This window comes from Camelus ferus, chromosome 19 (assembly GCF_009834535.1).
Source record: "Camelus ferus isolate YT-003-E chromosome 19, BCGSAC_Cfer_1.0, whole genome shotgun sequence".
NCBI classification, from domain to species: domain Eukaryota; kingdom Metazoa; phylum Chordata; class Mammalia; order Artiodactyla; family Camelidae; genus Camelus; species Camelus ferus.
Window position 1 is genome coordinate 37,440,259 of NC_045714.1, and position 26,426 is coordinate 37,466,684.

Consider the following 26,426-nt stretch of genomic DNA (forward strand, 5'->3'; position numbering starts at 1 on the left):
GCAATTTTTTTTTTTTTTTTTTTGGTCATTCACATTGGGAATACTCTTTGTAGTCAGGTTTGTTGAACTGTAACTCACACGTAGCAAAATGCATCCTTTTCAGGTATCAGGTCTTTGAATTTTGACAAACACTTGGAGTCTTTACTTGTGCTTTTTTGTAGTCATTCATCTCTCCCCAAACCCATCCCTTAGGAAGCACTGATGTATTTCCTGTCCCAATAGCTTTGCTTTTTCTAGAGTGTCATGTGAATAGAATCATAGGGTATACTAATTTTGTAGGACTGCCATAACAAATTGCCATAAACTGGGTAGTTTAAAACAGTAGAACTTTATTCTTCATAGTTAAGGAGTCCAAAAGGCCAAAATAACGTGTCAGTAGAATTGGAACCTCTCAGAGGGAGAATCTGTTCTATGCCTCTCTCCTAGCTTCTGATGGTTGCTTGCAATCCTTGGCATTCCTTGGCTTGTGTGTACATCTTTCCAGTCTCTGCCTACATCTTCATCTTGATTCCGTATAACTTCATCTTAACTTGATAAACTCTGTGAAGACCTTATAAAACCAAATAAAGTCACATTCTGGATTCTAGGTAGATGTGAATTTTATGGGAGACATTGTTCAACCCAGTACATAGTATATGTAGCCTTCTACATTTTTTTATTAACGTTTTAAATGTTCTTAAAATTCATAATACAGATCCAGCAATTCCACTCCTGGTTATATATCTGGAGAAAACTAAACAGAAAAGACACATACACCCCAATGTTCATAGCAGCACTTTTTACAATAACCAAGGCATGGAAGCAACCTAAATGTCCATTGACAGATGAATGAATAAAGAAAATATGATATAGTATGCAATGGAACACTATTCAGCCATAAAAAGGAATGAAATAATGTCATTTGCAGCAACATGGATGGACGTAGAGGTTATCTTACTAAGTGAAGTAAGTCAAAGAAAGACAAACATCACATGATATCACTTACATGTGGAATCTTAAAAAAATGGCACAAATGAACTTATTTATAAAATAGAAAGAGAAAACAAACTTAACGGTTACGGGGGAGAGGGGTGAGGAGGGGATAAACTGGGAGTTTGGGATTGGCCGATGCAGACTACTATGTACAAAATAGATAAAACAACAAAGTCTTATAATATAGCACAGGGAACTATATTCAATGGCTTGTAGTAACCTGTAATGAAAAAGAATATGTGTATATGTGTGTGTGTGTATGTATATACATACATACAAACATACATACAAATAAATAAAAAAACAAATAAATAAAACTGAATCAGTATGCTGTTACCAGAAACTAATACAACATTGTAAATCAAAAAATAAAAAATCAAAAATATTTATCATACAATAAAACTGGCATTTTTGGGGGTTGCACAGTTATATGAATTTTAACACATTTATTGATTCTTATAACTAACACCACAATCAGGATACAATTCATCACACCAGAAATCTTTGTGCTGCATTTTTTCGTAGTCAATCCACCCTCGGCTCTTAACCCCTGGCGGCCACAAATTGGTTCTCTGTTCTTTTAGTTTTGTCTTTTGGAGACTGTTACATAAATGCAATAGTACATACGTAAACTTTTTGAGACAGTTTCACTCAGTGTGATGCCTGTGAGATTCATCCAAGTTGTTGCATGTTCCTTTTTTTCTTTTTCTTTTTTTTTGGTGAGTAGTATTCCAATGTATGAATGTACCCTAATGAGGGAGATTGGGTTGTTTCACATTATTGGCAACTATGAATAGAGCTAATATAAACATTCCTATACAGATTTTATATGGACATAATGTTTTTATTTCCCTAGGCAGGGTTTCTCAATCTTGGCACTGTGCCATGTTGGGCTGGATAATTCTTTGTTGTGGAGGACTGTCCTATATATTGTAGGATGTTTAGCAACATTCCTGGCTTTTGCCCATTAGGTAACAGTAGCAACTCCCTGCTTCTCACACTGCCACTGTTAAATTAAAAAAAAAAGAATCTGAGAGGACAAAGTAGTCTCTGATTGAGAACCTCCACACTAAGGCAAATACCTAAGAATGGGGTAAGAATGGAGTTGTTAGGTCGTCTGATAAATGTGTTAAACTTTATAAATGGTCAGAATGTCCACATTGTCTGTACCATTTTGCATTTCAGCCAGCAGTATATGAGGACGCTTAGCATCCTTATCAGTATTAGCAATATTTTCTTTTTTAATCATTCTAATAAGAGTGTTATGGTATCTGATTGTGATGGGATACTTTATAATTTAAAAGAAATCAGTTCTGTATTTTGAAAAAATCAAATCTATAGAAAAGTTGAAAAAAATAGTACAGTGAATACCTGTAAACACCTTGCCTATATTGACCAGTTAATAACCTCTTGCCACATTTACTTTCTTTTTCTAGATAGATGTACTTTCAGTTTTGCTGAACTACAAGGAAGTCATTTGCAGCCATTATGATATGGCCCCTAAACACTTTTGCATTACTTCTTCCAAGAAAAAGGATATTTTCCTATGTAACCAAATAGTATGTGTTAACACTTTGAAGAAAATTAACAATTTGAAAATGTCATCTATTATTCATATTCATATTTTCCCAGTTGTCACCAAAAGTTTTTTTGTCCCCAGATCTAGGATCTAATCAAGGGTCACACATTTTGTTGTTTTGCCTCTTTAGCGTCTTGATCTTGAACAGTCCTCTTGCCTTTTTAGATTTTCAAGTTTAATTTTTTTCAACATCCAGGCCAGTTGACTTGTATAGTGTCATGTATTTTGGTTATAATTATTTCCTTACTATTAGATTCAAGTTAAACATTTTTGGGGCAAGAATACTAGTCTAGGTCATATTCTGTACTGTTTTTTTTTTTTTTTCCCCTTCATTGTATCAGGAGACACAGTAATGGCAGGTTGTCATGCTAAATGGTGTTGGTAAGTTTATTTACTTGGTTAGTGTGATACTGTCAGCTTTCTATTATAATAGTATACATTTCCCTTTGTAATTAATAAAATGTGTGGTAGTACTCTGAGACCATATAAATCATAAATACCTGTTTTCTAATAACCTTTTATACATTGGTTTTACTATTTTATTAGTTATCTGTTGGTGCATAGAAATTATCCCAAAATGTAGCTACTTAAAATAACAAAAACTTTTTGTTTTACATAGTTTCTGTGGGACAGAAATTCAAAAATGGCATACATAGCTGGATGGTTCTGACCCTGGGTCTCTTGAGGTCATAGTCAAGATATTGACTGAAGGCTACTGGGGCTGGAGGATCAGCCTCTAAGATGTCTTTCTTACTTGGCTGGCAGGTTGGTGCTGTCTGTTGACGGAAGCACTCATTTCTTTGCCACATGGATCTTTTTATAGGGCTGCTTAAGTCTCCTCACAAATTGGCACCCTGTTTCCCTGAGAACCAGTAAACCAAAAGAGCAAATGGCATTGCCTTTTTTTTTTTTAAATTGTGGTATAGTACAAATAACATTAAATTTATCATAGTAACCATTTTAAAGTGTACGTTTCAGTGGTATTAAGCACATTCATATCATTGTGCAGTCTTGACCATCATCCACCCCCAGAACACTTTTCATCTTGCAAAATTGAAATTCTGTACTCAATGAACAATAACTCCCCATTTCCTCCTCCCTGAGCCCTTGTTAACCACCATTCATTTAATTTCTGTGTCTAATTTTGACTACTCTTGGTACCTCATGTAAGTGGAATCATTTTTTTGTGGCTAGCTTATTTCACTTAGCATAATGTCCTCAAGGTTCATTTATGTTGTTGCGTGTGTCAGACTCTCCTTCCCTTCTGAGGCTGAATAATAACCTATTGTGTGTATATACCACATTTTACTTATTCATTCATTCATTAATAGACACTTGGGTTGCTTCCACATTTTAGCTATGATGAATTATGCTGCTATGAACATGGATGTACAAATAACTCTTCAACATCCTGCTTTCAGTTCTTTGGGGTATGTACCAAGAAGTGGTATTGCTGGATCATACGGTAATTCTATTTAAAATTTTTTTAGGAACTGCCATACTGTTTCCCATAGTAGCTGTACTGTTTTACATTCCTACCAACAATGCATAAGGGTTCCAGTTTCTCCATATCCTTGAGAACGTTTGTTATTTTCTGGAATTTCTCTTTGATAGTAGCCATCCTGATGGGTGTGAGGTAGCATCTCATTGTGGTTTTAATTTGCATAGAAGTGTTGAGTATCTTTTCATGTACTTACTGGCCTTTCTTCTTTGGAGAAATGTCTGTTCAAATCTTTTGTCCATTTTTGCATTGAGTTTTTTTTTTTCTTGTTGAGTTTTAGGAGTTCTCTAAATATTTTGAATATTAATCCCTTGGATGAATGATTTGCAAACCTTATTTTGTAGATTGCCTTTTCACTCTGTTGATATTGTCCTTCGGACAGATTTTAAATTTTCATTGCTGAGATGTGGATCTAGATCTATCAGACTCCAAAGTCTGCAAACTTAATGTGTTATAATATTTCCTGGAATATAAGCTATAGAGTTGACAAGAAGAAGAAGTTCACTATTTCTGCTTTGGAGTTTAGGGAAGGCTACCAGATGAGATACTTAAACAGAACATTGAAGGATAAGAGAAGACCAGATGAATGGGAATTTGGGGAAGTAGCAGGGCAAAATTTGAACAGAAAAAACGATGAGTAAATCACAGAAGTGTTAAACAGATGTCATTTGGGGATATGATGAGTAAATTTTATGTGGTTGGACCATGGGGTGTGTATTGGAGAGTGGCATGTGAAATAAGAAAATAGGCAAGCCAGGATCAGGGAGGATCAGGGAGTATCATCAGAGGTGTAGAGAGTTCATCTCAAAAATCCTTTGACAACACTGTGGACAGATTGGGGTGCGAGGAGAAATACTGAAATGAGTGATAGTACAGGGAGAGCCAAATGAAAGCAGTAGTAATGGGAATAAAGAGGAGGATGTAAAAAAAAAGAAAGTCAGATTTTTCTCACCCAACTGTTTTATTCTATTCAACTGTTTTATTCTAATATCTCAAGAAATTTTTTGCCTCTTCATATTTCTCAGTGTTTAGCCATAATGGTAATGTATATAGGGTGTTATCAAGTTTTTTTAAATTTGATGGTTGCAGGTGTTAGTAAACTACAGCCCATGGGAGGAATCTGGCTCTCTGCCTGTTTTTATAAGTAAAGTTTTATTGGAACACAGTCTCATTAATTCATTTTATGTATTTTCTGTGACTGCTGTCACACTGCAATGACAGTTGTGCAGTTGTGAGAAAGATCATATGGCCCACAAGGTCTAAAATATATACTCTCTGGCTCTTTGCAAAAGAACTTTGCAGGGTATCAAATTTAAGACATTCTGTGATCTAAGAACTAAAGTGCATGTGATGGTGCTTACTTAGTACTATATGTTGGTCATTGTAAATTAGATGACATTGACCGCATGAGTCATTCATATTCTACCCATAATGTATTTGGAAATTCTGTTAATTAGCCTCTCCCAAATTATAAGTTTTCTTAGATAATGGAGGTTTAAGGTAAAGATATTTATGTAAAGAAAGAATGGAAAACTCAACTGTGTAGTCTGGTCTCATAGGAAAAACAGGACATGTTGCTAGTCAGTCCTCATAAGGACCAAAATGTAGTTTAAAGCTGCACAATTGTTTAAAATTATAGCATAGCCCTGGCAATCAAGTTAATTTGTCAGCCTGGTAGTACAGGTATTAGTTGATCCCAATTCCAATGCTCTGATAAAATGAAATCTATGTACAGAGCTTGCAATTTTAGGCTACTCAAGAGCTGACCAGATTGTTGTAGCCCATCTCCATAGTTTAGGCTGTTCCTGTTGGGAAGAGCTTTCATGCTAGTTAACTTTTCCCTAAATGTACTTTTTTAATGGCATCCTGTTTTTGTCTGATGAATGTAGGTAGTATCTTTTCGTCTCTCTCAGGAATGTTGATGTATTTTATAAAGTTTCTTTTGCTTTTCATGATAGAAGCTTTTCACAACTTTTTCATGTTTAAGGGTGGGAGACTTAAAATCAGACTGGGAGCTCTGAGTGTGCATGTAGGGAGGAGAGGACTATAGTGCTGTCAGGTGTACTGTTGGGACAAGTCTTCTTATTAAGTTACCCAGTCTCCTGCCTGGTTGGTTAAGTCTTGTCTACAGTGGGTTGGGAGCCTAGTGGGAAAAGAGGATGGGAATTTTGTCATTCAGTTTGCATATATTCCTTTAATTTTCCTGTTCTTGTTACTGTTCTTCAGCCTTCACCTGTGCCTGGCATTTCCCATTCCAGGCATACTCTATTTTCCCCTCTATAGAGGGGGAAAAACCCAAGCCTTGTGTTGTCAAATAGGGAATTTAGCAATCAGAATGCTTGGTAAGAAGCTTTCAGCCAATTCTGCTTCTGTGTCCCAACTTTACTTCCTACTTCCAGTGATTAATCACTTGGTGCATTCTCTTGAGGCTGCTATAAGTAAACCATCTTGGTTCTTGGCTTTTCCCAATTACCAACAGGATAGGAGTCCACTTTCTTGAGTGTGCTATAGTTAGCATTGGTCCATCTGTTTGGAGCAAGTTACTTGGTTGTTATCTCTACTTCTGTTTTTCCTGACCTTCATTATTACTGCTTTTTTAATTTTTAAAATTCCTTCACCAGAGTTTAGGGAGAATTTGAAAGGGAATTCAGATACACTTGTGTACTCTATCATCTTTTTGTGAAAATTCATTCCCCACATACTTTATTTTCTTTTTTGGTTTTACTTTTTGCATTCTTTTGAAATCTTGCATATTAACTTCACAAAAATTAATCAATATCTTTGCCTTGCCCACTACAAGGATCTTGGAACAGTTAACTCCAGTTACCTTCATTCCTGACTTTAATGCTGTTATTCAGTATTTTATTTTTATTTTTAAATCCCCAAATTAGACATCATTATGTGTATTTTAGATTTACCTAATGTTACCCCTTTCTTAGTCACTTTTGTGTCTTTAGTTGCAGAACTTCCTTTGAGGATCATTCTCCTTATTCCTCAAGTACATTCTGTAGAAATTCTTCTAGTGATAGTCCATTGGTATTAAAATTATTTAGTCTAGAAAATTTTTTTCCCTAATTTTTTTGTTTTAAACAGTTTTATTGAGATGTATTTCACATACCATACAGTATACCCATTTAAAACATACAGTTCAGTAGCTCTTAGTATATTCAGAGTTGTGCATCCATCACCACAATCAATTTTAAACATCATTACCTACAAAAGAATCCTTGTGCCCCTTAGCTGTCACTCAATACCCCATCCACTCAGCCCTAACCCTAACCCACCAATGATTGACTTACCATCTCTATAGATTTGTCTACTCTGGACATTTCATGTAAGTGAAATCATACAGTATATGGTCCTTTGTGACTGGCTTCTTTCACTTAGCATAATACTTCAAGATTTATCCATGATATAGCATTTACTAGTGTTTTTTCATTGCTGAATAATATTCCATTGTATGACTATACCACATTTTATTTATCTGCTCATTAGTTGATGGACATTTGTGTTTCTATATTTGGCTGTTATGAATAATGCTTCTGTGAGCATTCATGTTCAAGTTTTTGTGTGGACATGTTTTCATTTCCCTTGGTTATATACCTAGGGGTATAATTGCTAGATCATATGGTAATTCAGTGTTTAACTTCCTGAGGAACCATAAAACTATATTCTGCTGCAGCTGCACCATTTTACATTTTTTACCAGCACTGTGTGAGCGTTCTAGTTTCATCCTTGTCAACATTTGTTATCTGTTATTTTGATTATTGCCATCCTAGTAGGTGTAAAGTATTATTTCCTTATGGTTTTGATTTGCACGTCTCTGATGGCTAATGATGTTTAGCATCTTTTCATGTACTTATTGGCGATTTGCAATTATCTTATTTGGAGAAATGCCTGTTCAGTTCTTTTGCAGTTTTTCAGTTATTTGTCTTTTTGTGCTGAGTTGTAACAGTTCTTTATTCTAGATACTTTTATCAGATACATGATTTACAAAATTTTTCTTCCATTTTGTGGGTTGGCTTCTCTCTTGATGGTGTTTTTGGAAAACGAAAGTTTAAATTTTTGATTTTTATATCCAATTTATCATTTTTTTCCTTTTGTTGCTTTTAGTGTGGTATCTAAGGAACTATCTAATGTGCAGGGTCACATAGAATTATACCTGTTTTCTTCTAAGAGATTTATAGTTTTAGCTCTTACATTTAGGTGTGTGATCTACTGTGAATTAACTTTTATCCATGGTTATGAGGTAGGGATCTCTTGCACATGAATATCTATTTGTTGAAATGTTTGTCTTAGTACGCCTGTCAAAAATCAGTTGGCCATAGATATTTGGATTTATTTCTGGGCTCAGTTCTATTTCATTAATCTATATATCTATGCTTATGCCAATACTATACTGTCTTGATTACTGTAGCTTTGCAGTAAGTTTTGAAATTGAGAAGTGTGAGTCCTCCAATTTTATTTTATTTTTTTCAAGATTGTTTTGACTATTCCTGGTCCTTTGTATTTCCATGTATTGACTTGTGAATGTCTATAGAATAGACAGTTGGGATTTTAATAGTGAATGTGTTTAATCTGTAGATCATTTCGGGGACTACTGCCATCTCAACGATGTTAAGTCTTCTAATCGACGAACATTGGATGTCTTTATATTCATCTAGGAGTTCAGTTTCGGATGTGTTCAATTTGGAATGTCTTTTAGATACACAAGTGAAGTTGTTTACTTCAGGAGTGAAGTCGGAGATAGAAATATATAAAGTTGGGACTTGTTGGTATATAGATGATACTTAAAGTCGTAATAACACTGGATGATATCCTTGAGAAAATGAGTATGGAGAGATGAGAGAGGAGGGAACTGAGAACTGAGCCCTTAGGACACTGCAATATTAAGAGAATGGAGAGAACAGAAGGAATCATCAGAGGAGACTGAGAAGGAACATTAGGTAGGTAGGACAGAAACCTAGAGAATGTCTTGGGAACTCAAAGGAAGAAAGTAAACCATGGAAAAAGGAATGATCAGCCATGTCAGATTTTGCTGACAGGGTAGGCAGGAGGAATACTAGAATTGAAAATTGAATTTAGCAATGTGAAGGCCACTGGTTATTATATGGCCTTCAGTGGAACATGGAAATGGCCTAGTTAGCACTGTTTATATATTTTTTAAGTAGGAATTTTTGACGTTTATAGTGCCTTCTTTGCCATTTTCAGGTTTGCCGTACTGTTTGTGGTATGTCTGACAGTGGATCACAGCTTGGTTCAATGGGTAGCCTGACCATGAAATCACAACTTCAGATTACTGGTAAGTCTTAAAAAGATTATTGCTTTACTTTTTTTACCCCCTAATATTAAAAAAAAAATCCTAAGAAAGTCTTTAGTGGCTGTTACATATCAGGTGCTGAATTAGTATTTGCTGAATGAATGAACATAATGTTTAGGTATGTAAAAATTACACTTTTTATTTCAAAATATTCTTGCATATATTATACAGGATTTGGGGTTTTTTTTTTTTTTCATTAAACATGCTTGGACAATTGCTATTGTAGTTTGTTTTGTTTTGGATTTTATTAACAGCTTTGTTGAGAGGTAATTCACATACCATACAGTTTACCCTTTTAGAGGTCAGTGGTTGTTAGTATATTCTCTGAGTTGTGCAACCATCACCACAGTCAATTTTAGAACATTTTTACCACTCCAGAAAGAAAGCCCTGCTCCATGTTCCCCAAACACCCTCAGCCTTAGCTAACCATTAATTTACTTTCTGTCTCTGTAGCTTTGCCTATTCTGGATGTCTCATATAAATAGAATCATAAAATGAGTGGCCTTTTGTCTTGGACTTTTTTCTCTTATCATAATATTGTTCTCAACATTCATCCATGTTTTAGCATGTGTTAGTATATAACTTCTTTTTATTGCCAAATAATATGCCATGTCTGGACATAACTTTATCCATTTATCTGTTGATGGATGTTCAGGTTGCTTCCACTTTTTTGGCTATTAGGAATAGTGCTGTGAACATTTGTATACAAGCTTTTGTGAAGGTGTATGTTTTCAGTTTTCTTGTGTATATACCTAGGAGTAGAATCACTGGGTCATATAATATCCACATTTAACATTGTGAAGAATTCCAAATTATTTTTAAAAGCATCCGCACCATTTTATATTACCATCAGCCATGTGTAAGGGTTACAGTTTCTCCACATCTTTGCAGTGCTTTTCTTTTTGATTAGAGACATCCTAATGGATGTGAAGTGGTATCTCATGGGTTTGATTTGCATTTCTCTTATGGTTAGTGATGTTAAGCGTCTTTTCTTGTGCTTAGTATCCATTTATGTATCTTTTTTTGGAGAAATGTCTGTTTTAAATTTTGGGGGTTACTGTTGTTACTTACCTAAACTAATATCTCTGTCTTTGTTTCTTTCTCTAACTATGCTAACCAAGTATATCACTTTCAGATTAATGTTCTTAATATGCCACCTGCTCAGAAACCTTCAGTGTGTCTCCTTGATTATGGTGTAGAATTTCTTTAAACTAGGCTAAGACTTTTTACAGTCTTTCTCCTTATGGTCTCTCTAGGCTTTATATAGGAGCTATTTGCTCTAGCCAAGGTGAGGCACTGGATTTTTCTTCAGACATGTTTATGTGTCTATCACACAGTGAAACTTCAGTCTCTCTCATTTTAATTTAATGGCATTTATTGTCTATAGAGCAGTTACCCTCTGTATAGTATTTTTGTTTCTGCTATACCTGACTTAAATCTGACTCTGGATTTTTAATATTAGGCTACAAACTGTATCTTATTATTTTCCTCAAGAATCTAAATGTGATTGCATTATACAAAGGAAACAGCTTCTTAGGATGACAGCGTCCTAGAGTTTATTTTGGGGAATTCTTTCACTAACTCTAATCTCTTTCCTTAGCCATGTCTGATTCTCAACAAAAGATTAATATTTCTTGGCTAAAGCCAGGTTCTAATTGTTTCTCCCTTCCCCGTCCTCACGGTACCCTGGGGTAAGCTTATTTACACTGGGCCACGCTTCTTAAGACTTGTGTTTTTTGGTGCAGCTTAATGTTGAAACCTTTGATTGGAACAATCTTTTAAACTTCTTTAATTCTTTAAACTTCTCAGCTTACATAAGTACTATACATGATTTTATTTTTAAAAACTCAGTAAAATAAAATGAGAAGTGCTTATTTATCATCTCAGTCCTCAGAGATAAATACTGTTACATTGTTTTAGATGTAGATTTAGGTTTATATTCTTTTAGACTTTTTCTCTGCATAAACTGACTGTCTTATTTGTTATCATTGTTATCACAGTAAGAAAAACATTTAACAAATGCCTGAGTACACCCCAAGAAAACATTCTTAGCCATTTTAAAGCTTTTAATCTTGGGTCTAAAAATTCTGAGAATGTATAACGATAGGGCAAAACCATTTGAATAAAAAGAAACACCATGAATTATGGATAAAAGTTATATATTTAACAAATATATCGTTAAATATGAGACAAATGGAGAGCATCAGATAATAAATTAGTAAAGTGCCACATTGAATAGGATCAAGTATCCTTCATAATTTATTGTTTTTTTAAAAAATTTTTTTGGGGGTGGTAATTAGATTTATTTGTTTTTAAAAGAGGTACTGGGGATTGAACCCAGGACTTCGTGCATGCTAAACATGTGCTCTACCACTGAGCTATACTCTCCCCCCATAATTTATTATTTACTTGTTTGCTTTTGATGCCAGAAACCTCAGAACTAATTTATTTTGTGCAAATCTCCTTAATTGACATTTTTTTTTATTCTGTGTTAATGGATCAGCTATAATATTTGTTTTTTTTGTAAGGTGCTTCAACATCTTCTAGAATCAAGGAAGGCATAAATATACAAGTGTAAAGTATAAATGCCAGGGTATATGGTAATGGTGAGAAGAAATAATGACTGGTCTGGAAAGAGAGATCAGCATTTGAATAGAGTTGCTGTGAAAGGAGGTGGTATTTGAAGCATTGCTACTACTTAACAGTAGAGAGGTAGAAAAGAATCAGGAGCAAATATCAAAGAGCAAGAGGCTTAAAGGAAGGAAATGTACAAGGCTTTCCTTGATGTTCCTAAAAGCCACTGCTGCAGATCCAGGAGCTATGAGAATTAATGGCAGTGGGTCATCTCCTTCAGGTGTGTCAGGGATACAAATTAAAAAAAATTTTTTTTTCCCAAGGGAGATGGAAAGTAGTAAGAGTTTTTAACAGAGAGCAATGAGTTGGATTTATGTTTTAGAAAATTGATGTAAAAGACTGATAGAATTTAGTGTCAAAACTTAAAATCCTATTCTGTGTTTCTGCTCAAATTGATATTTTTTTAACTATCATACATACATGCATACATACATTATTTGTTTATAGTATATATTTGCTGATTGTTTTCCCTTACGAAGTTGAGGGCAAGTAGAAAATCTCCTTCAGAGAAATGGCAGCTATTATAAGTTGTAGAAAAACAGAGTTTTAAAAAATTAATTCATAGTGTTATTGATAAGTGAATTGTTCAGAGAACTTGGGTATGTTTTAATTTCACTTAATTCTTTATAGGGACATCAAAGGAAAGGCAGCCTCACTTTTCCTTTTCAGCATTTACATAAATAAAGTATACTTAAGAGTTCTTATCATGAGGAAAAAATTTTTTTTCTAATTAATTTTTTTTCTATATGAGATAGATGATGAATGTTCACTTAACTTGACTATGGTAATCATTTCATGATATATGTAAGTCAAATTGTAATGCTATACACCTTAAGCTTAAAAAAAAAAAAAGTACAGCCCCAGTGCATTAGTAACACTTTCTGTAATTTGATTCTAACTAATTTATGGAAGTAACCTGAATAGCCATTTCGCTATTTCAGTTTGAATTGGATTAGAAAGATTGTCTTTTGTGCCGTTCTTTCATAGATCAAGGTAATTGATTGAGGCAGCCCCTTTGAGAACCTCTGTTGGCATTTAAACGATCTCTTAACGCTTTTATTGGGTATTGAATATGTCTGTATTGATCCTTGTGTTGGACAGTAGCTTTCCTCTATAATTTAACAAATAAATGCAAAAATCTTAGCACAAAATCATAAATACTTAACTCAAATGTTTTGACAAGTGTGCCATTAAAGCTTTTACAGCTAAGCTCTTGTGGTCATCTAGCCCTCCACCCTCAGTTTTAATCAACAAATCTATACAGACTAGTGACTCCAATCTTAGGGTAGTTAATGTTGTTGAATTTTAGTCCTGGTTCCTGATCGTTAGTCCTGATCATTAATAGTTGTGTAACCTTGTGCATGTCACTAATATCTTTGATCCTCAGTTTCCTTATCTGTAAACTGAGGATATTAACACCTTTGTCATGTGGTTGTTGAAAGAACAGTGTATATGAGTTGAAAAACTTCAAAACAGTATATAAGTGCACAGTAATTATTCTTCTAATTCCTTATTTCTTTCTCCCTCTAGGATTTCTCATATCTAATTTAATATCTTAATAGCAGTCTAAGCTTAAATCTTTTATAAGGTTGGTTGCTTATTTTACATTGTCTTCTTTCTTAACATTATCATTCTGATCTTCTTAAAATGTAAAAGGGGCCAGAATGAATGGCAAGAATGATACTGTTTTGTGAAAGATCATTAGTGTTTAACAGTAAAAATTTAATTTATGACTAGAATGCAGGTGTTAACACTGTTATCAAGAAGCTAATTGGTGGATCACATATTTAAAATTTTCTTTGCCTCTTTGTCCTTGCCTTTTACATCTCCATCCATTATCAAATTGTGTTGATTTTTAATCTTGCATTTCCTGGATCATCTATTCTTTATCTCTAATTCCACGGCCTGGGTCCTTTACCTTGGACATAAGTCTGTTTTCTTACATCCTTCCCTGTCTTTAGCCATTTCCTGTTTAATTATGTTCTATACATAACTTAAGCTATTATACTGAATTTATCTGTGTTTTGATGCCTGCTGTATGCTAGCATTATACTTCTGTGGGCAAAATAAATACTTTGGTATTTCCTGGAAATTTATTCGTCTCAGTCTTTATTTAAAACTCATCATTTGAGGAAGAGAAACCATCTTATTTTAGTTATTACTAATTAGAATTAAATATTACTGCATTTCCCCAAATTTACTAGAACACCATATATTTAGCTTCCAATGCTCAGAGACCAGAAGGGTTCTTCATACTTAAAGTTTAAAGTCAAGAGTTTATATCCAGTTCTGCCCAGTGAAGACATAGTTCTGCCACAGGGGCTTCACATGGCCTCTCAAGACTTGTGACCACAGAGGTAGCCCTTGCCTCACTAGTTTTATCTCTTTTCAGTTCATTGTTCTGCTAATTTACTGGTCTCAGCACCCTTATTTGTTTTCCCTTGTTCACTATAGCCTCCTGGTTCTCAAAATAAGTTGGATAAGCTAAAGATTCACTTTTACTTAATTTTTAAATTATCAAAGTTTTTTTTTGTGTTGGACAGGTAGGATGAAGAATTGAAATCAGATCAAAGCATTTACTTTAAGAACAGAAGGATCAGATAGATATGCAGTAGATTGTATGTGTATGTGTGTAGGTAACTATAAAGCTGGACAACTTGTTTTCTACCATGACTGATCATTTGGTTCAACAAAAGTATTAAATGTCTCTCAGGTTTAAATCACTGAGCGCAATAGCAAGTTACAAAGACAGGTTATAACCTTGCCATGAAGGGAATTACAGGGTGAGTTAAACAGGTAAAAACTAACAAACTTACTAAGACAGAATAAAAAGCTGTAGGAAACATACATAAATATGAAAATGCTGTGGAAGCAGAGAGGCAAGAACAATTTAACTTCTTATGTTTAAAGAAGTACTCAATCAAAGAGAAGGGGACATTTGTCTCTCAAGAAGTAGGATTTTATTGGGTGACAAGGAAGAAGGATCAGTATGGTGGAGGGGGTAGTACATATGAGGCCTGAAATTACATGTCCCTTGTGAAGGACAGCAAACAGCTACGGGTGTTTAGAATACCAGGGGCCTGGTGGGATTTGATCTAGGAAGAGTCTGTGAAGGTATATAGTAAACAATGTAAAATGCCCCAGGAGGGTTTAAACTTCATTTTGCAGGCATTAGAGAATCATTGAAAAGTATTGACATGATGGTATCTGTTCTAGGAAGATAATTTCTAGAAGCTGTGAGAGGTTGGATTGGAGAAGTTAAAATAAAAACAGACAATTACAGGCTTCTTGGAGAGTAGCCTAGGCTTCTTGAAGTAGCCCAGGTGACAGATAATAATGACATTTTTCTAATTCCTTTTCTTCCAGTTTGTCATTTATACTTTTTTTACTCTTTTAAAAAAAATTCAAGTATGATTGATTTACAGTATTTCAGGTATACAGCAAAGTGATTCAGTTATACATATGTATATACATACATATATAAATATGTATTCTTTTTCAGTTTCTTTTCAATTATAGACTATTACAGGATATTATAGTTCCCTGTACTACATAGTAGGTCCTTGTTTATCTGTTTTTATATATAGTAGTATGTATCTGTTAATCCCAAATTTCAAATTTATCCCTTCTCACCTTTCCTCTTTACTAACTTTATTTTCTGTGTCTGTGAGTCTTTTTCTCTTTTGTAACTGAGTTCATTTGTATCATTTTTTTTTTTTTAGATTCCACATAAAAGTGATATTCTATGATACTTGTCTTTCTCTGTCTCATTTAGTGTGATAAGCTCTAGGTCCATCCATGTTGCTGCATATGGCATTTCATTCTTTTTATGGCTGAGTAATATTCCACTGTATTTATACACCACATCTTCTTTATTCATTCATCTGTCACTGGACATTTAGATTGCTTCCATATCTTGGTTATTGTAAATAGTGCTGCTCTGAACATTGGGATGCGTGTGTCTTTTCGAGTTAGAGTTTCCTCTGGATGTATCCCCAGGAGGGGTATTGCTGGATCATGTGGTAGTTCTTTTAATCTTTTAATTTACTGTGGGGATTTAGGTTTTAGGAAGCAGTACATTGATATATTTTATAGTATTGAGACTATAATGAAAGTTTCATGTGATCTGAACTTTGAGGTTTTTAATTATTTTGGGTTTTTTTGGGGGGGGAATAAGTTTGTTTGTTTGTTTGTTTGTTTCTTTCTTTAAAGGAGGTACTGGGGATTGAACCTAGAACATCAGGCATGCTAGGCGTGTGCTCTACCACTGAGCTATACCCTCCCCCTCTGAACTTTGAGATTTGAACCCTTAAGTAATTTCTCTTGCCCAGGCTTTGCAGTGACCTTTAGACAGACTTTTAAATTCTGTTGAGCTTGTTTTTTCATGTGTAAAATTAAGATGATAATACCTGTGTCACAGAATAATCTTGAGCATTGAAATGACTGTATTTAAGTGCCAGACTCAGTAAACACTAACAATTCGTGTTAGTTTCCCTTACTCCTTTTATTTCCCCATTTAAAGTTTCCTAAAATGGCTCTCATATGGTTGGGTGGGATTATGTGACAAACTAGCTTTCAAAAGTTTGCATCCCAAAAAGAGCCACTGAGGGCAGATCATTTCCTTCCTGTCAGATCTGCATTGTTCTTGGTTCTAGGTTTAATCAATTTTAGAGGACCATAAGAGCCCCTGAGATAAAATGAGCTTATGCATAATTGTGTGGGCTATTTCACCTTTTCTCAGACCAGAAATGTGTTAAAAATAGGAATTGTCTATTTTTCTGTGATAGTCTTGTGATTAAATTAGGCTTTGTGTTAAGCGCTAGGGCTTTATGGTGCATACTAATCAAGAGATAGCTCTGGTCCCCACTTGAATGTTTTCTTTTCTGAAAAAGACATCTTACTTAGTGCTTCCACTTAAGACTTCTCACAAATATCTCAAATTTTATACATTTATTATAATACACTTGATTTCCTGCCTTTGCTGCCCTCCTCAAACTTGTTATTTCCTAGATCTTTTCCATTTTATTAAATGATACCACCTTCCATTCAGTTATTCACTCCAGAAACCTGGGAGTTATCCTTTCTGCTGCTTTTCCCCAACTGATTCATCCATGCAGTCTAATCCTGTTGGTTGTCTTTTTCCCTCCCCATATCCATGTTCACCACCCTAGTCTAAATCATTGTCATCTCTTAATTAGATGGCTCTAGTAGTCTCTCAAGCACTAGTGGACAGAAGTATTTGATGTACGTGAAGTTGAGAGATTCAGGACCGCCACCTGGGACTGTGCCAGCTGGGTGCCTAGACTATCTATGCGTTGGACTGTATATTGAGTTTCTTTGGTAGCTGCTATATAAACTTACCTAGCAACTCACAAAGGCCCCTTAGTCTTGAAGGGTACTGGCATTCTCTGAACTTTGCTGCTGGAGTAGATATCCAGGTGGTAGAATATTTCCTTGGTTGTGATCATCTCATTCATAGGGAAGCAATGAGTTGTCACCTGTGGCAACCATGGGGTGCTCTACTAGATTCAAGTCTACTTATTGCACCTTCCACACGGGGCTTGGACAAGGTTGTTTTATGGCAAAGGTGACTGCCTCAAGGGTGAAGGCTAAGGATGTAAGAAGGTCTTGCTAAGATAATGAGATATATGAGATGGTAAAAATAATCTGTATCTCTCTTCCTTAAGTGGCTTTTCAGTATGCTTAGAATGAAGTCCAAATTCCTTATCTTGGCTTAACAAAGCTAAATTTGATCTCACCTCATTTACCATTTTCCCTTCTTTGCTGTGCCTTTCCTCAGGTATACCAAGCTTTTGTACCTCTGTCTGGCATTTCCCTTCTTTCTACCTTCCATCTTCACATGGCTGGCTCCTTGTCATTTAGATGGTTGCTTAAAAGTACTTCTTTAGATTTCTTTAGTACCAAGTCATATTCTGTCACATTAGGCTATTTTTCATCACAAGGACTTGCCTCTAATTGTTCTATCCACAGTTTAGAGCAATATCTGAGACACCATAGACATTCTGATATGTATTGACTAAGTTTGTCAGTGCACTTTTAAATTGACCTCAGAGTTCTGAGACTACTGATGCTGACAGTGGGGTGGTCTACTGATGGGAATTGGGTGGCTGGTGTGGGCAAGTCTCATTTTTTAGTAGGTTGGGAAGAAATACAAAAGTAATACATGAATAGAATTAGTATTTTAGGGCAAACTGCTTATCTGAAATAAAAAAAAAGTTCTGCTTAAAAACATTAAAATAATAAAAATAATAATGTTCTGTTTAACCTTTATGAAATTAAATTGAAAGATGAACTAACATCTCAAATATTGAAATCTCCCTCCCCCCCTTTTTTTAACTTAGTCATTTCAGCAAAACTTAAAGAAAATAAAAAGAATTGGTTTGGACCAAGTCCGTATGTGGAAGTCACTGTAGATGGACAGTCAAAGAAGACAGAAAAATGCAACAATACGAACAGTCCCAAATGGAAGCAGCCTCTTACAGTGTAGGTTTGAAAGTATTTTCTACAGTATATTTTGTACAGTAGGTGAGCAGAAATGCTACTTTAAAAAAGTTTTTCACGTATTTTCTTTGTTCTTCTTATCTCTCTCATCTTTTTTTGTTTTTTCTTTTTCCCTTAAGACTACTTCCTCCAGTCCCCTTTCTCTTTAGTTCTTTGCTTTTCCAGCCTCTCCTTTTCTTTGCATTTTCCTATTTAGTTGATAATAGTATCACTGTTGCCAGTGAACAACAGCTGGGAGAGCTGGTCGTCATGAGCCTAGAAAGATTCTTGGCAGCTCTTTCCTTAGGGTTGAAATAGAGGGCTATGAGTAGCTCACTTTTTCTATGGCTTGCAGTAGTACACATATACACACATACACACACACACACACATGAATATATATTTATATAAATTGAAGTACAGTTGAATTACCTCACTTTAATTTTTAAATTCGCACAAGTTCATTCTAATGCTCCTTATCTGTATTTATTTCAACATTGTTTCTTAGACTTTGTTTTTAATTAGTGGCCCATTAGAGATTTAATCTATATTAAGCAATATGTGAGTAACATTTTTTAAAAAAACAAATAAAATCTTCAGAAGGTTACAGCCTCCATAATGACTAGAGAAGTTCAGAATAATAGACTACTCATTTATTTTCTATCAACTGCTATCTGTGCTCACTAAATATGTACTAGGGATCTTAAGCTGATAACAACATGAACTCCTTAGTGGTTTAAAAGTTCAGAAAAAAAATTTTCCTTGCTGCCCTATATTATTCTGCTATTCTTAATTTAAAAAAAAATTTAAATTGAAATACAGTTGATTTACAGTGTTGTATTTATTTTTGTTGCACAGCATCAGTACTGCTGCTCTTAAGCCAAGGCATTTGGGGGAACACATAGCTCAAGTTCTTCCAGTTGAGAAAGTAGTTGTGATTATGATGAAGACTTTTGCTTTTGTTGCTGATCCATGCATGAAGTTGCCCCTAATGTTCAGCCACAAGTGAAGACTGTGCAAACATGTAGCATGTAGATTTTTTTTTATAAGATGACAGAATATAGGTAATATTGATTGTACAGTAAACTATAAGGGGTGCAGTGAAAACCTTAATTGTAATTTATTTAGGATTACATTGTGATACTTAATGTAAATAATCTTTTTTTCATCTTTTTTCACAGTATTGTTACCCCTGTGAGTAAATTACATTTTCGTGTGTGGAGTCACCAGACACTGAAATCTGATGTTTTGTTGGGAACTGCTGCATTAGATATCTATGAAACATTAAAGTCAAACAATATGAAATGTATGTATGTAAAAATAATAGAAAGTATGCTCAGGTTTTGTTTTTCTGTAAGAAATTCATAGGCTAAATGTGGGGAATGACTATATTCACTATTTGTTTTTAAGATTTTCTTTGTTAGACTATTAATAGGGAGATGAATCTTGACCCGTTTAACGCATTCTCAGTAACCATGATTTGACCATTCATTTTTGGAGCCAATATTTTGAATATTTATTTAGTAAATAGATACTTATTGAAGTGCTGTATATTCAATTATGGAAAACTAAAAAATATAGAGCAGAAATAAAGGAAAAATCTCACTACAGAGACACAGATATGGTTAATATTTTGACAGGTTTCCTTTTCAGATGATGATGATGATTGCTGAGGGAGGCAGGTAATTAGGCTTATTTATTTGTATATTTCTTAATGAAGGTACTGGGGAATGAACCCAAGACCTTGTGCATGCTAAGCACATACTCTACCACTGAACCATACCCTCCCCCCCTCAAATGATTATTTTTTTAAATTTCTCATTTTAGATGGTTGTGGTTTTATTTATATGTGTATATCTCTTTATATATATCTGTGTATGCTGAAGATACATGAAAACTTGAAACATGCTTATTTTAATGTCATGATTTCAAAACATTTTTTAAGCCCTTGATTATCTAAAAATACTTCTAAGAATTTTATTTCTCACTTAGGATTTATGAGATAAAATTCATTCTTAAATTATATGTTTTCACTCAGTATAATTCAGGCATGTATTTGTTTTTGTTTTTGTTTTGCTAGGGGAAGGTAATTAGGTTTGTTTATTTATTTATTCTTAGAGGAGGTGCTAAGCATGCACTCTACCACTTGAGCTATACCCTCCCCTGCCAAGCATATATTTTTGAGTGGTCTTAAATGTCCTGCTGGCTCATTTTATATAAAGAGGGAATGAATATAATAAATAAGATGATTGAGCTATTCAGTATTTTACACTGTGGATATTAAACATTAGCAAATTTTGCTCTATTTTTAAAATATTTTGGCATTAAAAGGTCTGAAACCTTGGGTGAAGTTTATTAAAACAAATTGTATACATAAAAATTAAATTTTTTCTGACATTGTTTTTAACAGTTAAGATGACTTAAAGGAAAAAAAGTGACCGTTTTCTGTAATTTTATTCTCTTCCAGTTGAGGAAGTAGTTGTGACTTTACAGCTGGTAGGTGACAAAGAACCAACAGAGACAATAGGAGATTTGTCGATTTGTCTTGATGGGCTGCAGTTAGATTCAGAAGTTGTTACTAACGGTGAAACTACGTGTTCACAAAGTAAGTAATCACTTCTTGAATAGGATCTTTAATGATTCTTCTTACATTAGTCACTGTAGTATGTTGTAGCTACTGCTATTCTTTTTCACGTTAAAGAAATTATTTCTTTTTAAGAAGAGAGATTGATCATTTTAAAATTTCCTTTTAGTGCATTGTTTCTATGAAGAAAACATTTTTCCTTAAGTTGAAAAGCTAGCCAAATAAAGGCAGAATATAGCTGGCCCTATGAGTGATGAATTGATATATATGAAGTATTCATTTGGTAAGCCAACAATAGCAGTTAATATGGTATATTTAGTGCCACATCTCTTACAGTGCCAGTGGCAAACATAGTTTATTTTCTGTAGCAGTGTCTGAGTTTAAATTTGATTCAAAATTCTTTTAAATACTGTACCAGACAAACCAGTACAAGCTGGAATCCATTTGCCAGTCCTCTTCCATTTTTGTAGGCTACATTTATTGAGATGTTTTTGAACTAAATAATGACAGAACCAATTTACTACATGCATGCTGGTATATTTTATAATTTACTAGTGTTTGTTAAAGGGAATAAATATGATTAAAAGAAGTTTGATGGCACCTGAATTAGTGCCTGCACAGCTAGCATACTTAATAAAACTACTTCTCAGTGGATTACCTTTAGATATTTCCATACCTTTCTAATGTGCTACTAAGTGTATTTTCACTTGAAATGTAGATTTTAGAGGTAAGACAAAGAGTGGATTAATGGTTTCCTTGTTAGTCTGACAAGGTCTTTTTATTTAGAAATTGCATTCTGAAACATTTTGCAGCTGTCAGATGCTGCCATACTTCTGTTTCTACTTTGGAAGACTTCGTACTTCCTCTTTAACTCATAACCTTTTTTTGATAGCAGGTCCTTTAAGGTAGTCCTAGTGTGTTTTCTAGGTTGGTTCTTTGGGGTTAATGAGGATGGGAGAGAAATTTCTGAAATGGTCATACTGCTTCAGTATTGACACATTCATTTTAATTGACTGCTATTCACAAGAATGCTGTAATGGTTATATTGGTTACATTTTTCTATAAATTGGAATTCTGGAAGATAATAAAAGTTAAATTACATTGTTAAACTGCTCTAAAACCTCAGTATTTGTAGCTTCCGAAGTTTTTTCCCTATAAATTGAAACTACTGCTAATGCAGAATATTTAATAATTAGTAAAGCATATTAGTCTTCATATATCAGAGTAGACTCTAAGCTGCATATTTATACTTATAACGTTACAGTTTATTTTCTACGTAAGTGGACATTTCTGTGTCACCACTTTTCCACTCAAGTAGGAAAATAATTGACAGAATTTAACCTAATTCCTTGAAGTAAAGAGAAGTTTTAACTGGGAAGTTGTGGTGGATTTTAGGGTTGGAGTTACCAGATAAAAAAGCTACTGTTCTTTGAATGTTTACCAGGTGCCAGGCACTATGTTAGTGTGTTTACATATATACTAATTTAACCATCACAGTTTTGTAAGTCATTACCTGCATTTTGTGTATAAAGAAAAGTGAGACTCTGAGAGCTTAAGTAGTATGTCCAGTATCACACCAACCAGTATGATGCAGAGTCAAGACTGAAACACAAATATTTGTTACTTCCTTTTCTTTCCAGTATGCTTTTGGTTTCACACTTGAAAACTTAGGAACTTTAAATCAAATCGTGAATTGTTGTAAGTAAGCAGACAAAACCCAGTTAGTTAAGCCCACAAGCACCTGTGGTGGAAACTGTACTTTTGTTGTTTTTTGATTGGTTTCATTTCTGTAACTTTAAGAAATGAGAATTAGAGCATAGCATTAAAGTTGAATTTCTAGCACCTGTGCATTGTTTGGTTGGTTGCCTTTGTATTCTGCTATTTTTCTAATGTTGCAGGTTTTTGGATTCCTTTTTGTGTGCATATTCAGTCAGACTTTTTGTGGAAGAACACATAGGATGATTCTTATAAGAAGTCTGCTCTTTCAGACTTTAACTTTTTGGTTAATTTAAAACAATGTTTATGAAAGGAAATATGTCTGAATTTTGGTCAGACATATTTAAAAGTCACCAAATAATAGCTTGCTTTATATTTAGATGTACTGTGAAGATTGGATTTTCCTGATGAGACAGCATTATCTCTTTTGGTACTTACAAATTTTCATTGTTTTTGGTGGATAAATTTTCTTAAAATATCAGTTATATAAATAAACCTTTTTCAAGTGATACAAATATCACTCAGCATGTTTGTTCTTCCCACTTCTTCAAGCTTTAAAAATTAGAGAGCTTTACATTCCCATTCTACCACCCCTACTGCTATCCTTACTCAAGGAACAAGTTTAGTATTCCAGCTGAGTCTGAGAGTTGTAACATTTTCTTTGATACTTTCCTGTTTTTCTGTTTAGGAGGTAACAATACAGTTTGTCTTGGTGTTTTCCTTTTCTTAAGTACAACTGTTAATCTTCTTTTTTGAGTCTTTGGAAAGAAGCAGCCTTTATTTAATTTGCTAATTAGGTAGACTTGTAGCTCTCAGACCTCACTTTACTCAACAAATTGGGTGTGGGGCAGTTGTTCATTTCTGCACAGACTTCCCATTCATCTATTTTTACTTCTTGGGTGGGTGGTGGTGGAGGATGGTTAGTTTAACACCTGTCTTCCCAAATATGACATTTGACAAACACTGAAAAGTATCATCGTCAGAGACATTCGTTTTCCTTAAGAGGAATAAAAGTCTCTTTACTTTTAAATTCATAATTATAAAGTAGAAACATACTATCGTAAAGATCTTCATTCTTTACCGAGTATGCCCTGGACTTAATTTGGGGATAGTTTTTGGCATATAAAACCTCCAGTTCTTATTGTATATGTTCCATTCTGTTTTGATTTTATCTCATTATCTCATTTTTTCTTAGTCTTTCTCATTAGAATCTAGTTTTTGTGGTTCCTTTTAATTTTAGGGTAAATAGTCGTTTTCATGTGTGGTTATATCTATAGTGTTTTTTATCAGTAAAATAAATTCTAAGAAACTAGCCTAAAGTTTTTGCTATACCAAATATTGTTTGAGATTACTACATCTCAACTGGCTCTGGGTACCAGCTAAATATTTTATAGAGAGAAACTCTATAATATGATCATTGTTGGTTGCAGCTAAGACTATTCTTTATTCATTTTTACAGTTTAAAAAGTACTTTGATTTATATTCTTATACGTGTACTACAACATATGTTCTCATATTTGATATGTATAAAATATAAACCAGTGTCATTAAATGAACACCCATGAACTACCACACAAGTTAAGAATTAGAACATGAACAATAGCATTGCATCTATCCATGTTTTCTTCCCTGTATCATTCCTTGTTTTTTTCCTAGAGATAATTATTATGCTGAATTTATCATTTCCTTTAAAATTTTTTTCACATATTCATGTATCCTTAAACAGTTGTGCTTTTTCTTGAGCTCTATGAAAAATATCGATGTTGCCTTTTAAGGTTTATTCATATTAATGTATCTGTAACTTATTTATTTTATTTAATAATCTATTGGGTGAATATACTACACTTTATCCATTTTTATGTCTAAGGACATTTGAGATGTTTCCATTTTTTTTTGCCTTAATGAACATGCAGTGATACATAGAACATTTTTGCATTTATATGTTCATATGTCTTCTGATATATAGGTTGAAGGGTTTTTGCAGATTTTATGTGTGGGAGTGGAATTGCCGGGATATAATGATACGTGCATTTTCAGCTTTATAATACTGTTTCTTCAAAAACTCTTTTAATTGAGATGAAATTTACATAATGTACAATTAATACCCTGGTTTTCTTCAGATCACATAAATATTTCGCCTTTTACATAGTATACAATTAACCTTATGAAGTGTACAATTCAGTGGCACTTAGTGTAGTCACAGTGAATACCTCTAGTTTCAAAATTTTTTCATCATCCAGAAAAACCAAATTATTACACATTAAGTAATCACTCCCCACTGTCCTCTCCCTCATCTCCTGGTAACCACTAATCTGCTTTCTGTCCCTATGGATTTGCCTATTTTGGTTTTATCATAAAAAATGAATTATGCAGTATATGACCTTTGTGTCTGAATTCTTTTGCTTAGTATTGTTTCACGGTTTTGAGTTCGTCTTTTTGCATTTTCTAGTTTTTTCTTCTCTGTGTTCTGTTTTTGCTGCAATCCGTGTGCCAACCTAATAGCCTCCCTCTATATCACTTTTATAGTACACAGGCCCTCACTGAATCCTAAGGATATTCCCGATAAAATGTGCAGAAAGTATGAATGCTGTGGCATTCATTTTGGCCACTTTGAGACCAATGTGTGCCTTTCCTATTCTTGAAGCTGTTTTTAAGGCCTTTGCATAAGAAAGATATTACTGGTTTTTCTGTTTTCAAAAATCTGTTTTATCCATCATGCTGTTAGTAATCAGCACTTTTTAGGGGAAGTAGTTAGAATATAAAAGATGGCTAAAGTACATTTGAATTAGAATCAAGCAAACATATATTTCAAACAAGGCAGAAGAAGCAAATGAGTAATATACCTTGACTAATTAACATCTCTTACACATAATCATATGCACACACAAAAAATGATAATCATTTGCACCATTAGTTTTTGGTAAAACTTTTCTAATTTCAATCACTTGAACATTTATCACATTTTACTTTTAAATACCATGTTGGAATTTAATTCCATTCTAATATGTTCTTTACTAGAAAGATTTAATAAAAGTTTTGTTTACATAGCATGTTCAAGAAAGAGTTCACATGAAAACTACTTTTTAAAACTCATTTTCTGTCTAAATTTTGTTGATGTTAAAGGTGCTTCACAGAATGATGATGGCTCCAGACCCAAGGATGAAACAAGGTAAGAGTTCACCTGTTAACCTATTACGTACCACAGAATGCAGAAACAAGGGAAGATAAATAAAAATTCATTTTAGGCAAAACTTAAAGTTCAGATTGATATAAGAATAAATGAGGGTCCAAAAAAAAAAAAAATGAGAGCTCAAGGTAAGAAAGGAAATGTTTATGGAAGATTCAAGATTCTTAGCTTATCTGACTGCAGTTCTCTGGAGTAGGATGGAGATACCCAAATGCTAATACTTCAGTTTTTTTAGGAAAGCTGGGCTATAAATTTTGGATATATGTGAAGGTCACTACTAGGTGTGGTATATTCTGGGCTTTCATTAAGAAGGGGCAGAGATTTGTACCAGCTGTTTGCTCTTAGCCTAGATTCAGGATTTTCATGTGTCTGTCTCCCTTCAGGTTTAGTGCCTAAAAAGTGATGAGTGCCTTGAGTTTTGTTAACTCACTT

General features: G+C 34.0%; 2 protein-coding genes across 6 annotated transcripts in view; both read left to right on the top strand.

The window, feature by feature from the left end:
* Positions 1–26,426, top strand: part of LOC116658005 (60S ribosomal protein L29-like) — an 801,314-nt gene that overhangs the window by 209,519 nt on the left and 565,369 nt on the right. The window lies entirely within an intron of this gene.
* The window catches only part of ITCH (itchy E3 ubiquitin protein ligase), a 94,756-nt gene that overhangs the window by 14,465 nt on the left and 53,865 nt on the right, over positions 1–26,426 (top strand). For 4 of the 5 annotated variants that reach the window (XM_006190776.3, XM_014564377.2, XM_014564378.2 and 1 more), the window contains 5 exons: positions 9,264–9,354; positions 18,369–18,510; positions 19,689–19,813; positions 20,975–21,112; positions 25,931–25,976. In XM_006190776.3, coding sequence (XP_006190838.1) covers positions 9,285–9,354; positions 18,369–18,510; positions 19,689–19,813; positions 20,975–21,112; positions 25,931–25,976 — 521 coding nt within the window. In that variant the 5' untranslated portion in view covers positions 9,264–9,284. Of the gene's footprint in view, positions 1–9,263; positions 9,355–18,368; positions 18,511–19,688; positions 19,814–20,974; positions 21,113–25,930; positions 25,977–26,426 lie in introns of those variants that run through there. The other variant, XM_032462157.1, reaches the window with a different exon arrangement.